The sequence below is a fragment of the Sitodiplosis mosellana genome, unplaced genomic scaffold (genome assembly GCF_009176505.1).
Source record: "Sitodiplosis mosellana isolate CC-2019 unplaced genomic scaffold, AAFC_SMos_1.0 Smas_scaffold_6226, whole genome shotgun sequence".
NCBI classification, from domain to species: Eukaryota; Metazoa; Arthropoda; class Insecta; order Diptera; family Cecidomyiidae; genus Sitodiplosis; species Sitodiplosis mosellana.
In genome coordinates this window covers 7,173,896-7,190,192 of record NW_022601467.1, presented here as the reverse complement: position 1 = coordinate 7,190,192, position 16,297 = coordinate 7,173,896, and the positions used below count along the sequence as shown (strand labels likewise).

Genomic DNA, 16,297 nt, shown 5'->3' with positions numbered 1-16,297 from the left:
TTTCTTCTTTTGTCCGTCATTTGAAACGGTTATTTCATTACAACAGTTATGTTTGTATGTTTGTTCAAATAACATGTATGCGTGCATTCAAGTAACGAGTAATTCTATTCTATTCTCTGCTTTTGTCATAGTTTTTCAACCGAACACATATAAATATACATTTATGTGAGATGACGGTTTTTCGAAAGATACACAATTGGTTTTGAAAAAAAAATTCTTCAATTCAATGAGATAGAATTATTTCAGACCCGTTCAAACTGGGTTGCATGCAAATTGTACTAATTGAAGAGCACAATGCCACCGCATTGAATTCATACGAATACCGGCTACAAATTCAATCGAATCCATCGTTTTTGCAATTTTAATTTGCCGTCTGAATCTAGGGGAATATCACGCTCCTGAATCTTGTGAGATATTTGAGATATTTGAAATAAACATCAATTGTATGATTTATTTTCGAATATTTCGAATAAATAAATCAGATTTTTGTGGATTTTGGAGATATTTGAGATTTTTCGCATTAAATCCAAATAAATACATTTAAATATCATTCATAATCACAAAAATCCACAATATTCCGCCGTATTCACAAATATCCACCATATTTCATACGACAGATTCTTAAAGATAAATTGGATTTTTTTTTGAAATATTTGAAATAATTTAAGCGGGATATTCCCCTAGGTCTGAATACCACTTAAACATCAGGTATTCAGCGTGTTTAAATCCACATCACAGATCTCGCCCACGGTAATTGAATACAAACGAAGATAGATTTAGTGAGAGTGCGAATATAGTTTAGCACGGCAAAAATATTGAACATAAAGGTCGAAATGAGCGATTGTGTTGTTGTTGTTGTTTTTGACGCCTGCACCAAGGCATCGCTGATGTGTGTGTGTGTATGTGTATTGCTGTTGATGTTATCCACGCCAAGTCTCCGACGCAAAAACACTTGTTGTGCATGTGTAATTTATGCCGAAATGTTTATGTAGCGAACGACGTCAATGTTAAAGAGATGAATCATGATATGTATTTATTGATCACTCTTTGGATCGCTTCAATATATTTTGGTGCATCTGTATCACGGTTTTCCTCCTATTCAAATACATGATGCTCTAGATCGGTTATTGACATGTTTTATTATCTATGATGCAAATAAAAAAAACAACATTGCCACATGAATTCGTTCAAAAATGTTAATAAAACATTTTGGTTCTGGCTTGTGCCATATTGATTGAAACTATACCACCATAAAATACTGCTTTCTCTGAACGTCAAGCGAACTAGAGAAACCAGTTTGCAAACCGAAATATTCCATTCGAATTTTGAAATTGGGCTTTCTAGTTTCCGATGAAATTTTCTCGTATCATCATTCGGTTTGGCATATTCTGCCATGGCAAAAGACACGATACTATTCAAAACTTCGATGCTTTTATGGTTTCGGCTGGTTTGTTTACCCAAATCAAGTCATTTTCAGAACCGAATGGCGTCAAATCTTCACTCTCGATACACCAGCAACTACGTGTGGGTTGAACAGTTGCGCAATTTCTACCATTGAGAAAACAAATGGAAGAATTTCGTCCGACAAACAATTGAAACAGGTGGAAAAATGGTAAACAAAATGTATATTTATATATTGGCAAATCATCAGGTGAATGTGTGTGCATGTGGAGATTCAATCTGGAAAAATTGATCGAACGGCCAAATATTTGATCAAGAGAGATAGACGAAAAAAACCAAATAAACGAGCAACGCATGCAACAAATATAATTCTCATGCTTCGCTCATGACGGTATCAGATGCCTCGGAATGAGGTTAACATATTCAGAGGTTACAATAGATTCTAGGCATTAATCAATTTACTTTACCTATATTCTGTACAATAGCTTCTTTTCAACCGACTCCACTAATTCATGTTTCCATGTGAGAATCGTACAGTGCTGATTGAGCTGCAAATATGATAAATTCTTTTGTTCATATTATTTTTTTTTGTATATTTTTTGAGTTATGCTTCGTTTGAACTTAATTTCAGTTTCAACAACACTCACACCATACAAGTGAAAAGAGTTTTTTCATCTGCAATGAATCTATAGATACAGATATATATATATAGTTTTTTTTTCGTTGTTTCATTTGTTGTTATTTTCAACTTGAATACAATAAAAAAAAGCTTTGCTACCACAGTTATGTGAATTATTTACAAAAGTATATCGCTGTTTTGTTTTTCTTGTTTGTTCTATTTTCAGTAGAAACCGATTCCACGTATTAGAACATTTCTTAACCAGATTAAATTAGAAAATTGCTGTCCAAACGAATATACATGCCAAATTGCAAATTATGTGTGATACAAATTCACCGTACAGTAGTCAATTGAATGATTCACACCAGAAAAATAAAATTATGAAGAATTATATCACATTAAGAAATGTTCTCGAGAATATTCGATGCCACTTAGGCCGTGTTCTGTGCTGGGCTCGGATCGGCAAAAAAAAACAGCTTGATCAAAAATTGTTTGCATCACATTAGCATCACTTGTGTTGTGTGACACTCATTCGCATGGCGTTGTGCCGTTAGTTTCAATTTGCATGACATCGTCTCACATTCATGACGGAAGTTCAACATTCTTGAAAGCGTTTCGCACGAATTATCGAAAATAAAAAGATCACATCAAATGCTCTGGACCACACGATGCACATCCAACAAACCTTGAATTCCGTGCTGCGGTTCCGTATGTCCAAGGTGATAACTCTGCCCAAAACCAACGATTTCTCTTTCTCACAACATCTTGGCACAGCCACATGAAATTTTAAAGCCACACACAAAATATATATACCAATTAGTAGACAACACCAATGCTTTCAACATCCATACACTTCTAGAACGTCGAAAATTTTCGTTCAGTGATGCGTTCGCTACGTGTGCTGTACACTTTTGCGTTCATTATGTCATGTTTAATGAAATGTTGCTGCTGCTCTGATCATTTTTGATTAATGTATGATGAATTCAAAAACCATTTGTTTATGACAATATGACGACGCATGCGTCAGATTACAATTGCAAACAATGGGTGATTGTTTAATATTTACTTTAGCTGTGTCTCATTCATCGCAGTTGGCTATTAATAGTTTATATTATTTTCTACTAATCGCATTGCCTGAAACTATTTCTGAAATGAGCAAAAACCGTTAGTGTATGAAATAAAAATGCACGTAATTTGATTTGTTTCCAAAAGTTTTCTTTAAATTTTTTGTTTCTGTTTTTTTTTTCCTTCAATTTATTGTTACACACGTGCTGTTGAGTGGTAGTAGAAAATCAATCTAAATTCTTTTTTTTTCTCTTATTTACTTATTGCTACGGAGAAAATTGGACATTCATTATCTGTACGTTATTCTTTTGTTTTGAAAGAAAAAATAAAACGAAAACAAGTTGAGTGCAGTACAACCGACGGGTCGAAAATCATCAACATTTCATTTTGAATCGATGTGTATTTATATATCATCAGGTTATCTGGCTGGTAACCGTTCTGCGAAATGCAATCTCAACAGATCGGCGGTATCACATTATTGAACTAAAACAAAGAACAACGGCAAAATTACGGCGCAATAAATACCAACTCTTGCTCTACGAGGGTGATGCGACAGAGAGGATTCGATTTTGAACTAACATACACATACTATTCATATCATCTCAGGTGACGATGATACATCGGGGGGCGGTACATATATAAAATTACTCAATTTACACTATCGCTAAAATTTCACAACCGTTCCGTTTTGTTTATTCGGTTTTTAATTCACACTAATTATATTCGGTTGAGAAGAGCAAAAAATTCGAGACGATTCCGGAAGATTCAAGAAATAGAAATCGGATATTGTCTTAGTATCTTTTTTGAGTCATGTGCCTTTTGAATTCTGAGAAAATTAAATTAAAGTTGTTGATGACACAAAAACGGAAACTCTGTTGTCATGAAACAATTCGATTCATCTCTGTATGAATCGAATCGGGTGGCTGAGTTCAGTGAGCAAGCACACATATATATTACATATAATGGGATCCATTGAATTCGTTTATGTGATTGACGTATTTGCTTTTATTCTCTCTCTCTCTCTCTCTTTCTCTCTCTCTCTCTCTCTCTCTCTCTCTCTCTTTCGTGATGTTTCGTTTTTTTTCAATTTCTTCAGACCATAACTTTGATGTGACGCGTATTCTACAGTTAAAATGTGAGATTAAGTCATTCAACACCTCCACACACACTTATATATTCTATTCGAACAGCATTTCGTTTCGTTGTTGTTGTTGTTATTCAAAAGCATTTCTCAATCGTATCAATTAGTTAGAAAATTGCCTTCCAAACTATTTTAAATGGCTCGCATCGTGCTCATTTCACAATCGATTTTCAATTTAATCGATAGAATTTGCTTCGAAATTGTCATTAAATATGACATTATCAACGGTTATTTAGCATTTATTACGGTTTGGTATCAGGAATAGGAAGGAGGTGTTGATTTGAAACTAAACAATAAAAACATATGACGATTAAAAAAGGCGTTAATTAAATGTCTCCAGTAAATCGCATGGATTTATCCTTGACAATCCAAGCGATTTCTTTTCTGCTGTTTCGTCGTTGGAATTCATTCGATAGCCACTATGAACATGAAAAGTAATATGGATTATGAAAATCATACTGCAGTAAACGCGAAACAGATTGAGAATTGAATAAGAGCTAAAACACTTAAACATATGCAAAGTTATGGATGCTGTGAAATTGGTTTAGATGACTGGAGATTTTTTTTTAGTTTGCCTAGAATAGGCTTGCGATAGTAATTGAAACTACTGTGTACACTGAAATGTTGAATATCGCAAATGTGGTGGCGCTCGCTTTTTGATGGTCAGGGAATGGTGCAAGTGGCACAGTTGTTGGCGAAATTAATGTTTGGTTGGGTACCATACTACTCGTTGCGTTTGTGCTTGGTACATTTGTGGTGATATCGGGCATTGGAGCCAATGGGATTCCATTGGGTGCTTGCTCTGGTAAGGGAGCTAGCGGTACAATTGGAGCCAATGGGACTGTATCACCTACGCCACTACGTACTTCAGTTTGAGTCTGAGGTGGTACAGGTTGAACAGCTGGTTGACCTACGGCTGGATTGGCTGGTGCCACGACTGTGGTCGTTTCACCTCCAGCTACTATTTTTCAAAAAGGTGAGAAAAGAAAATGGTTAAGTTATTGAATTTGGACGCTTCGCTGATACAATCAGGTAAAAAAAATATTTATTTTTGAACATTTACCTGGAGCAACTGGAGCAACTGGAGCAACTGGAGCAATTGGAGCAGCTGGTGCAGCGGCCGGGGCAGCGGCTGGTGCAGGTGCATTTTCATGAACGATAACGGTTTTGTGTTCGCTATCTGGTTTCAATGCGCCATAAATCGCATTTCCAGCTATGCTTCCAGCTGCAGCACCTGCCAATGTTTGGAGGAATCCACCACCTCCGCCGCCCGATGGTTGAGGTACTCCCGCTTGCGGTTGTCCATAGAAATTGTTGATCACCGGTGCCTGTTGACCTTGTGGAGCGTAGCTTTGTTGTGGATATCCGCCAGCTGGATGACCATTATAAGGCTGTTGAGGATAGTTTCCGCCTGCATTATGCACTATTACGATAGAAAAAGTGGAAAAATTCACCATTAAAATCGAATATACACTGTTCATATAGTAAATTTTCAGCGAAATTAAGCCAAATTCACTTTGCCGACGCAAAAAAATAAATAAATCGATAAACAAACACAGCAAAGCACGAAGACTGAATAAACAATGTTGACATGAATCTAGCAATGCAAGCAAATTGCCATATTGACAATACTCTGGAGGAATACTGTACTTGGTTTATTGGCACGATTATGTATAATTGGATCATTTGCAAGCGCGCGCGCATTTACATGCGAAATCCTGCAACATATTTCATGCGGATAAATAATTAATCGGATTGTGTTTTATTTTTGTTGGACGTACGAGAAATGTGTCACTAAAACATATCAATCGACTGATTGAATATCTCAATGATTCCCAATCTAGAGTGACTCAATATTCGTTTGCCCAATAATGTTCATTTAATTTGAAATCATTTAAATCATTTAGGCCCTCCAATAAATTCGATGAAATGAAACTTACTTGGGTAAGCGGCTCCATTTGGCTGGTATGCTGGTGGGTGTTGATGTCCCGTTGGATCATTCGCATGGAATCCAGCATTCGGGTTTTGTTGTGAGTAGGGTGGTGGTGGTCCTGCAGGAACGTGTGAATTCACTGCAGGATTAGCTGAATATGGTGGAGGTGGTCCATTGAAGCCAGTATTTGCATTTGGTGTGTAAGGCGGTGAATGCTGCGAATTTTGTGGATGAGCCGGATATGGCAAAGCTGAATGTGTGTTGGATGCCGTTCTCACTTGTTCGGGTGTATTATGTGAGGGTATATTCCATCCAACTGGATGGTTGTTGTTATTATTATTGGGCAATGCCGGCGCACTTGGTGCAAATTGTTGATGGGCTTGTTGTTGTTGGACGGGCTGATGTTGCACGGGCTGATGATGATGTTGCTGTGCGGGCTGTTGATGAGGAGTATTTTTATGGCTATGTGAGACACCATGAGTTAACGCCACATGATCGTAGTTCGGGGTTTTCACTTTGTTGCCACCGCGACGTGGACTCTTTCCTGCGTCAACATTAACATTACTCAATAACACAATTAGTGCGGCTGACCAGACGATTGTTGATTTTCGAACATTCATTTTGATGGTCGGCGTGTATTGTTTATCTCAACACAGTTGAAACTATCGATATGCACTGAAATCTGAAGGTGGAAGAAAAAATCACAAGATCACACAACATTAGTTATAACAAACAATACCAACTGCTACAACTATAACCACCATAACAATAATAAATATTCAATGAAAACGGATGATAAAAAAAATGCGAACAACAACTTTCACAATCACTGATTCGAACGGCTAAAAGCCAAACAGCATACACGATACGTAACTACTAAATGGTTACATAGAAAATTGGTGAACTCAACTCTTACACTATCTTGATATTGAGCTAAATTAGTAAACACAATAGAAAAATCGAAAAAAAAAAATTCAACGACACAAGGTATTACACAGCTCAATGCCGAAAAAGGTCGTTAATTTTTATGCCAACTCAAAGAGAGTGAGAGAAAAAAAAAAAGTGTAATATTCACATTTGACTTTTATCGAATGGCTCACTACCTGTATGTTTAACTATTCGCACACCAGATATACTGATACACAACAATAACTGAAAGTTAACAGACTCGTACGGGTGCTGTTCCCGAACAGAAAATAAAAATGATACGAATGAAAAAGAAAAATTAAATTAAAATAGTCGTCAACTAAAATGAATCTTCGCTCGTTCGTATACTGGGACTGACTGCGCTACTTAAACCGAATAATTTTGATGTCTAGAGAGAGAGACTTTAACGAATATGACTAGTATTTGTTCATGTTTTTGTTGAAGCTTCACGCTTGTTCGAGCATTCATTTGCCGCGCGTTTTTGTTGTTGTGTGAGGCACAGACAAGCAACAGCAGCAGCAACAGCAGCAGCAACAGCAACGGTTGTAGAGAGTAGTAACAGAGAAACAATCGTATATTGCACACACATACATCACCGTCGAGTTGCGAATGAGATAAATAGAAGAAAATAGCAGACAATCCGAAGCAATGGTGTGCCACAACAACGAACGAAAGCAACAATATCAACGAAAAAAAAAACGAAGAGAGAACATGGTATAGGGTAAAAGAGAGATGCATATGGTGTGTTGGCTTGAAGAAAACATTTCACTAGTACATCGAAATGGTCGGTCATAAGTGTGTGTATACATTAGTTCGTTGTAAATGTACTTTTCTACTAGGAAATGATTGATATGCGTTGCACTATTTTGACTGAGGCAATCGCTTGTATTTTCCATCTCATGCGCCCGTATGACATTTTTGGTGTCGATTATGTATAGAAATAGTGTATGTATGTGGCATGCATCCGTGGCCCCCCTCCACAGCCGACTGAAAATTCAAAATTGGTCTGCTGATTTATCTTTTTTTTTGCGCTGTCACAATACACGTATTGTTTAGGTGGATTTTATCATATATTTTTTTTCGCTTCAAAATGATAAAAGGTAGAACAACAATTAAAAATGAGTCGATGAGGTGTTATCGATAAATTTAATCTACACCATTGTTGCCACATACACAAGCAAAAAATTACATTATTTCGTTGTATTTATCTACAATTTAAACTTCGGTCGGTTTGTACATGGTCATTTAACAATTTTCAATATGGTATTTAATATCCCATTTCTGCGCCATTTTTGTTGCTGAATCACTTAATGATATTCAAATTTATTTATTATCCAATCGATGACAGTAATTGTTGCTCGGCAACCGGGCCACCAAGAAAAAAGAATGATCCGGCTGGCGAAAAGGAGCTCTCTTCGCGAATCGTCGTTATAATTCGTAAAATGCAATCTAAGTATGGTATTTCAATTGTTCTGTTCTTGTTTTTGGCTACTAGACATGAAGCACCGAATTGCACCGAACTACGATGGAATTATCAAATAAGCGTGAATCATTTATTATATATTGATGAACTCTGCATTCCATCGAAAACAATCTACTAATAACTGAATTAATATGATGAAATTTTAATACAAAATTACTGTTTTGCTTCTCGAACAACAACACACATATCGATGACTATGTTTCACTTAATTAATTCATTAAATGCTTGGTGTTCACACAACTCGTGCGTATTTATTCAATGTTACGACGGCTGTTCTGACGTTAAAACACAACGTTGACTCATTGTCGACATTTCATTTCTACGTATGACATATAGGGCGATAAGAATCAAGTAAGAAACGAAAACGAAAACGAAAAGAAAACCAACGCCAAAATAGAAAAGTAAAAAAAACTCGAGTCATGCAAACGGTTTGCATTATTTGTGAAAATTTCCCCGTTTTTACACGTTCAACGAAAATTTCTTTTGCTTTATTATGATTAACCAAATGCATCGATCGCATGAAACTACTAATTGATAATTGATTAGTCATCATGTTATATTCATGTTCGCTTGTTTGAATTCTCTGGGCGCGTTGAAATGTCGAAATTGTTTACTATAGTAAATCAATTATGGTGAAATTATCTTATTACGGAAAATCAATTAAAGCATTTTTTTTCGAACGCATAATGTCACACATCCATCCCGGTTAATAATCGTTCTCGCATTTGCGACACAATGTATGGGTTTGTGTGTGCATGTGCATGCTATGCGATTTGCACATATCACGATGAATTTAATCACGTGAAATTAATAATTATAATCACTTAAACTTTCCACTTATTATGTTATCTACTATCGATTCTGTCTGTTTTTCTGCATTGGGTCAATAGATTTCGTTCATATACTTCTATGATTTATATATGGCAAATGTATAATTCTTCCTTATTCCCATATAAAAATGCACTTTAGCACTTTTTTGCCACCTTCCAACTGTGAACAGTTCAATGGAACAGAAGAAAAAACTTGGAAAAAAGTTGAAGAAGAAGATGATGACGGAAAAAAGAAATGCGCATTCACACCAAAATGGTGTGCAGAAAAAGTGCAAATTCCGGAAAATGCCGAATTGAGTAGTGGGTTTTTCATTGCACTCTCGCATAAATTGATTTAATGCATCGAAAAACATAGTCGTTCATCGACTAAATTGGAATCTAATTGCTGATGCAAGCAACTAAAGTTCGATGGCATTACGACAGTTTTGCTGTGTGATGCAAGAAAAGACAAATCGAATGAACCGCCGGCCCACGTATGCGCGCACGCACACCCTTAACTGATGTAGATATCTATCTCTCTGGTCGATAAGTTTCAAGTGTGATTTTCGAATATTCGAAACGGCAAATAATTGATTTGAACTCAATTTCAAATTTTTGGCACATAATAGGATGATAACATGGTAATTAATGAGCTTGCATTGATCGGCTTTGTGTGTGAGAAGAGTGAATGCCTCAACATATCTCACCAACATTCGATTTGAGATTAAATGGATTTCGTTCGCATTTATTCAAATTGATATCGGCTTTGATTCAATTAAATGCTTCAATTTTCGTGAAATATTCTTCATTGGTGCGCCCACATAGTTGGTTTTCACTCAAGTGAACTTGAATGGTATTCAAATGCGCACATAGCAAATAGCGCATCAAAACAATTCAAATAATTCGAATTGCGATAGTATGGTATTAGTAGATAGTATATTTCAATGAAGATGTAGTGCTGCATGTTTTGAATGTTTCGTCAAAACTTTCGATGCGAAAGCACATTCACATCCAATTTGAATGTTGCCGAAGCTCTGGTATTGCAGTTTCAGTCGATGAGAAATGTAAAAGCCTTTAACATTTACATCAAGTGGAGACGGTTCACACATATGTTTGAATACTGTTTTTTTTGTGTGCTGTACAACGCTGATTAAACGAAGTAAACTTTGACAAAGTCTCGTTTCATTAAATAGTTATAGAATCAATCAAGTTCGTTTGGGTTTCAAGGTCGAAAATAATTAAAATCAATGGAATTGAGCTGCATTTCATATGATTGAGTAAATGGTTCAATTGCAACATATTATGTTATTTGTTGAGCGTTTGAATTAAAACATCGCCAGATCGAGTTGAGACCAACTTCGCGACTAATTTTCTATATATCTGTCACGTCAAATAATTCCGTGTATACCATAACCTCACATTCCGAACACATTTGCAAATTTTATACAAAGTGGCTCTTTTATCATCACATAAGCTTATAAAGTTGTTTTAACTTGCTCTACATTTCGCAGCATTTCTGTTTTGTTTATTTTAACATAATTCAAGTGAAAAAAAAATGGGTAAAGCTAAGAAAGGAAAGAAGGAGATTATGTAAGTATAACAAAACTATAAAACATATTCATCAAAACATCGCATTGTTGTGTACATTCAGATGGCAAATTAATATAGTGTGTGCAGTTTGACTGTTGTAATTGTTGATGTGTCAAATTTCTGTACTAGTGAATTGAATGTGATCGGTGCTTGTATTTATTTACATCCGACGTTTTTTTTTCTGTAGTTCGGTCTCTGAACGAAATTTTTCGATTTTTTTTTAGCAATGAGGACGAGTCAAAAACGAATTTAGCTGCTGACAGCGATTCGGAACCAGAAGTTACGGTGACCAAGACAAAAGAGAAGAAACCGAATAAGAAAGTCAAGGCAGCAACAAGTGAAAGTGAAAGCGAGGTCGAAGAAACAACAACAAAACCGTCGAAAAAGGCAAAGGAACCAGTCAAAAAGGGTAAAGGTAATAAAAAGAAAAACGCCAATGATAGTGACGTTGAAATGGATGGAGGTGGCAAAAAACCTGGCTTCAGCCTTTTGTTAGACGATGACAGCGACGATGATGATATTAACGTACAACCGGAACCACAATCGGACGATGAGGATTTGGTGATTGCAAAGACCAACAAAAAGAAAAACCAATCGAATGCAGGTGAAAATGCGGGCAACAAAAAAGGAAAGAAGGCAAAGAAAAAGCGCAATGACAGCGATGAAGACATCGATGCCATGTTGGCTGAGTTGGCATTAGAGTATGCTGGTGAAAAGCCACCACCGACCGCTGAAAAGAAACAAGAACAGCCAGAGGCCCAGGATGACAACGAAGATGGCGAGGATAGTGCGGCTAAGAGTGCAGCTCAGAAGAAAAAGGAGAAAAAGGAACGGCAAAAATTGAAACAACAACAGGAAAAACAACAGCAACAATCCACTGAAACCGATGCCACGAACGAGGTAAATTTCAATCTGAAAATTTTGATATTCGAGTTTAGTTGACAAAGCCAATTGAATCATTGTAGGATACTGCTGCCGCTGCACCACCGACCAAAAAGGAAAAGCCGAAGAAAAAGGAAAAAGAAATGAAAGCCACACCGACGGAAGAGGTTGAAGCTGGACCATCGAATGAGACCGTTGAAACGACCGAAGGCACCGACGACAAGAAAAAGAAAAAGAAGGGCAAGGCCGATAAAAAGGAAGAAGAAACCAAGGAAAAAGATAAGAAAAAGAAAGGACCGAGCCAAGCTATGGTTGCTGCAATGCAAGAACGTCTCCAAAAAATCAAAGAAGAAGAAGAACGACAAAAGGTATGTGAACTCACATGTTGCTCATCAATTATGTTTATTGAGATCCCAATACTAATGAAGCAAAATCTATTTTATTTGTGTCTTCATTAGAGAGAAGCGGAAGAAAAGATGAGGCAACACGAAGAAATTGAACGATTGCGTTTAGAGAAAGTGAGATTAGAGGCTGAACGCAAGGAAAAGAAAAAGCAAAGAGAAAAGGAGCGCAAAGAAAGACTTAAGGCAGAGGGTAAATTGTTGACCACAAAGCAAAAACAAGATCAAGCCCGTGCTCAAGCTATGTTGGAATCGTTGCGAGCACAAGGTATTGAATTGCCCGAGGCCGGTGCCAAGAAACCGCGGCCTGGAACACGAATTCGTCCAAATAAGAAGAACCAGCAGCAAGCTAATCAAACACCTTCCGAAGAAAAAGATGAACAAAAATTCGATGAAGCGTCCGCTCAATCGGAAGGAAAAACGGAAACTGCACCTGAGCCAAGCGAAGAAGAAAAGGTGAAAGATTCATGGGATGCATCGAGCTCAGAGGATGAATCGTCTGAAGTTACCGAGCCAGAGCCTGCCAAATCGGCACCAACGACCGCAAGCAAAGCTCCAAACAAGGATGCAACGTCAGAGGACAGCGAATCAGAGGATTCGGATGAAAGCGACGATGGGAGCGATGATGAAGAATCTGAAGATGAGGATACGAGAACTGAGGCGGAAATTAAAAAGGAAAAAGCCTGGCAACGCATTATGGTAAGTTGATTTTCCATTCAAATATGAAAAAAACCGAATGAAATAATGTAAGAGCGTCTTAATTTTTTCCTCACTTTGCTTTAGAAACGTCGTCATGCAGCCGAACAAAAGAAAACCCTTGAAGATCTCCGGGCGGCCGTGGTTTGTGTTTTAGGTCATGTAGATACGGGTAAAACAAAAATTCTCGACAAGTTAAGACGCACTCATGTACAAGATTCCGAAGCCGGTGGTATCACTCAACAGATCGGTGCCACAAATGTGCCCGTCGATGCGATTAAGGAACAATGTAAAGTGGTGAAAGGAGTAAGTGGATTGAAATCGATTTGATTCCATCAAAATTGGAAATTAAAACTAAGCCCAATTTCATTCGATTCTCATTGACATTTTTCAGTCGGCCGATATGGTCTACAAACTTCCTGGTCTTCTGATTATTGATACACCCGGTCACGAATCGTTCAGTAATCTTCGAACGCGTGGATCGTCTTTATGTGATATTGCAATTTTAGTTGTTGATATAATGCACGGTTTAGAGCCACAAACCATAGAATCAATCAATATTTTGAAATCGATGAAAACCCCATTTTTAGTTGCGCTAAATAAAATTGATCGTCTGTACGATTGGCAAACCATTAACCGGAAAGATGTGCGAGATATCCTAAAGAGTCAAGCGATCAATACACAAAATGAATTTGAAAAGCGTACAAAAGATGTTATTTTACAATTTGCCGAACAAGGTTTGAATGCGGCTCTATTCTACGAAAATCCCGATCCACGTTCATACATTAATTTGGTGCCAACGTCTGCCATAACCGGAGAAGGTATGGGCAACTTGCTGTATTTAATTGTTGAATCGTGTCAAACATGGTTGGCCAAACGATTGATGTACAGCGAAGAGCTGCAGGCAACTGTTCTCGAAGTAAAAGCTATCTCCGGTTTGGGCACGACAATCGATTGTATTCTGATCAATGGTAAACTGCGCGAGGGTGAAACAATGGTGGTGGCCGGTACAGATGGACCGATCACAACGCAAATTCGTTCACTGCTGATGCCGGAACCATTAAAAGAGCTTCGTGTGAAGAATGCCTACAAGGAATACAAAGAAATAAAAGGAGCACAGGGTGTTAAAATTGCCGCTAAGGAATTAGAAAAAGCGATAGCTGGCCTTAATGTATACATTGCCCATAAACCGGATGAAGTCGATATTTGCAGGTCAGTTTTGGATGAAAAAAAAATACTGTGAAAATGTCAAATCGAATTTCAATAACCAATTTATCATGGTCGTTTCAGAGAGGAGGTGGCCAAAGAGCTGCGGTCAGCACTTAGTCACATAAAATTGAGCTCGGAAGGTGTGTACGTTCAAGCATCGACACTAGGTTCATTAGAAGCTCTGTTGGAATTCTTAAGAACGTCCAAAATACCGGTACGTTATCGATTAGTAATTTGAATATGAATCAAATTTTTGACAAGTAAAATACGGAAAATAGCCAATATATATGGGAAAAATGATGAAACGTTGAAATGAGAATTAATGAGCTTGAACATACTGAATTGGTTGACTGCTGTTGGGCGTGAAAGACGATTTTGAATAATATCGAATACTTCGACATTTTCGCTCTTGAAATTTATTCAAATGAAAAAATAATTATGCTTATTACCTAGTTTAGTTCAGTTTTGGTCTTGTCCTCGTCGTCGTCATCGTAATTGCCAGAACGTCTTCTTTTTCTTCATCATATTCATCGGCATCTCTTGTTTGCTATTGGATTCGATTGAATGAAATACCCGATAATCATTGACCGTTTCACATGCGAGTTGAATCAGTGAAAAGATATGGAATTACGATTGTCTCAACAGAGACAACACTATCGAAATTCTTTACTCTTCTCTACACCATTCTTCATGATTTTAATTGTTTTTCTGTTTGTTTGTGAGTAATTCGGCTGAGTGCAGCTTGACTCGGTTCGCTCAGATGCTTTCTTTCTTTCATCCTGCATGGACACGGCATTCAACCGTAAGAACACATTGTTCGCGTTCCTAGTCATGTTACTGTTTTGAGATCGAACATTGCATTTACGAGACGTTCATTCGTTCGTTCGTTTGTTCGGCATTAGCATACTTGGTTTCGCACTCAATGAATCTTCGATATACAACGCGTGTGTTGTAATATGGGAACGGAAGAAGTCATCGCAGCGTGCTCATGCTCACAAAACTAATGTGTATAAATTACATGCCACTTAAAAAATGCTTCGGTTTTTTTCTTCGTTGCTGCTACTGTTGTTGTTGCTTGTTTCGTTAAAACATTGCAAATAGTATTGTTTCTTGGCCATTCATTTAGCCGTGCTTCCTTCCGCTACTATTTACACGACGATGAATTGGTTTCTTGATTCTTCAACAGAACTGATAGCACACAAGATGCGATAGTTTCGGCTCATTCTTTGGACATAGTCTCATGCTGCTGCAAACGATGATGGCAGTCGTGGCGAAGTGGTGGTGGATCAATGGCAATGGCAGTGCAATGATGATTGTAATTGAAATTCGTATTTTCTTTGTTGTTGTTGTTACTGTTGTCGTGGTATTCTTATTTGTGACGAGATTGCACTTACGTAATCAAATTAGCCCGTCGAGATGTTAGAAGGTCTAACGCTGTAGTTTAGCACATAATACGGCGTACATGGTGTAACGACCGGAAATTTACATCCATTCTATCTAACAAGATTCCACTCATCACAACAAATGCTATAAAATGTGCGCAGTTATACTACGTGCTGTGGCCCATACGCTACGGTGGCGGTGTTGACAGTGGCAGCAGCCTGTCGTCATCGTCGTTTTCCACGGCGAACTACAACGACCGGGCAAAATGCATGAATGTTCACGCTGAGTGAGCGAGTGTGTATATCTGGAATCTTCACTCCATTCAATTCAAGTCAAAATGCGTAAATATCATTTCCTGTTATTTTCTTTTCCATTCTTGTGATTATCATGATGCATCGTCAGCAGCAAACGATTCACGTTTTCATTTCGATCTATGAAGAAAACTATGTGCGCACATGCACATTGCCTAGTTAGTCAGGTTTCTTCGAAACAATAAGCACGTAAACCGCATTTGCGAAAGCAAAATGAAGAAGAAGAAGCATCGCCAGCAGCAGATGATGATGAAGATGAAAAAAAAAATTGCGATTGGATTCATGGTCTCATAAATAAAATAATTAAAATATTTCAATAAACGTTCCGGCTACAATAATTGCCAGATACATGCTGGGATTGCCCAACGTGTGCCAGTTTTTGTCGAGCCTCCGCTTCCTTACACACACACACACACACACACACACACACACACACACACACACACA

At 37.5% G+C, this 16,297-nt stretch overlaps 2 protein-coding genes across 4 annotated transcripts in view; one reads left to right on the top strand and one right to left on the bottom strand.

Annotated features, from left to right (window-relative positions):
• Positions 1–3,213: 3,213 nt before the first annotated feature.
• LOC129579137 (trithorax group protein osa-like) lies at positions 3,214–8,891 on the bottom strand. Of its 3 annotated transcripts, none has more exons than XM_055468810.1 (4): positions 8,727–8,891; positions 6,167–6,841; positions 5,290–5,649; positions 3,214–5,187 (listed from the first exon to the last, which is right to left on the bottom strand). In XM_055468810.1, the coding sequence occupies exons 2-4, from the start codon at positions 6,777–6,779 to the stop codon at positions 4,802–4,804; spliced, it is 1,359 nt and encodes a 452-aa protein (XP_055324785.1). In that variant the 5' UTR covers positions 6,780–6,841; positions 8,727–8,891; the 3' UTR covers positions 3,214–4,801. The 3 variants fall into 3 exon arrangements, with proteins under 3 accessions (XP_055324785.1, XP_055324783.1, XP_055324784.1); XM_055468808.1 differs by having other exon boundaries at positions 7,263–8,788; XM_055468809.1 differs by lacking the exon at positions 8,727–8,891 and adding an exon at positions 7,235–7,489.
• Positions 8,892–10,526: 1,635 nt separating this feature from the next.
• Positions 10,527–16,297, top strand: part of LOC129579260 (eukaryotic translation initiation factor 5B) — a 30,391-nt gene continuing 24,620 nt past the window's right edge. The window contains exons 1-7 of the mRNA XM_055469134.1: positions 10,527–10,968; positions 11,193–11,868; positions 11,934–12,218; positions 12,309–12,950; positions 13,035–13,253; positions 13,342–14,159; positions 14,238–14,370. Of these exons, the coding sequence (XP_055325109.1) occupies positions 10,934–10,968; positions 11,193–11,868; positions 11,934–12,218; positions 12,309–12,950; positions 13,035–13,253; positions 13,342–14,159; positions 14,238–14,370 (2,808 nt within the window). The 5' untranslated portion in view covers positions 10,527–10,933. The remainder of the gene's footprint in view (positions 10,969–11,192; positions 11,869–11,933; positions 12,219–12,308; positions 12,951–13,034; positions 13,254–13,341; positions 14,160–14,237; positions 14,371–16,297) is intronic.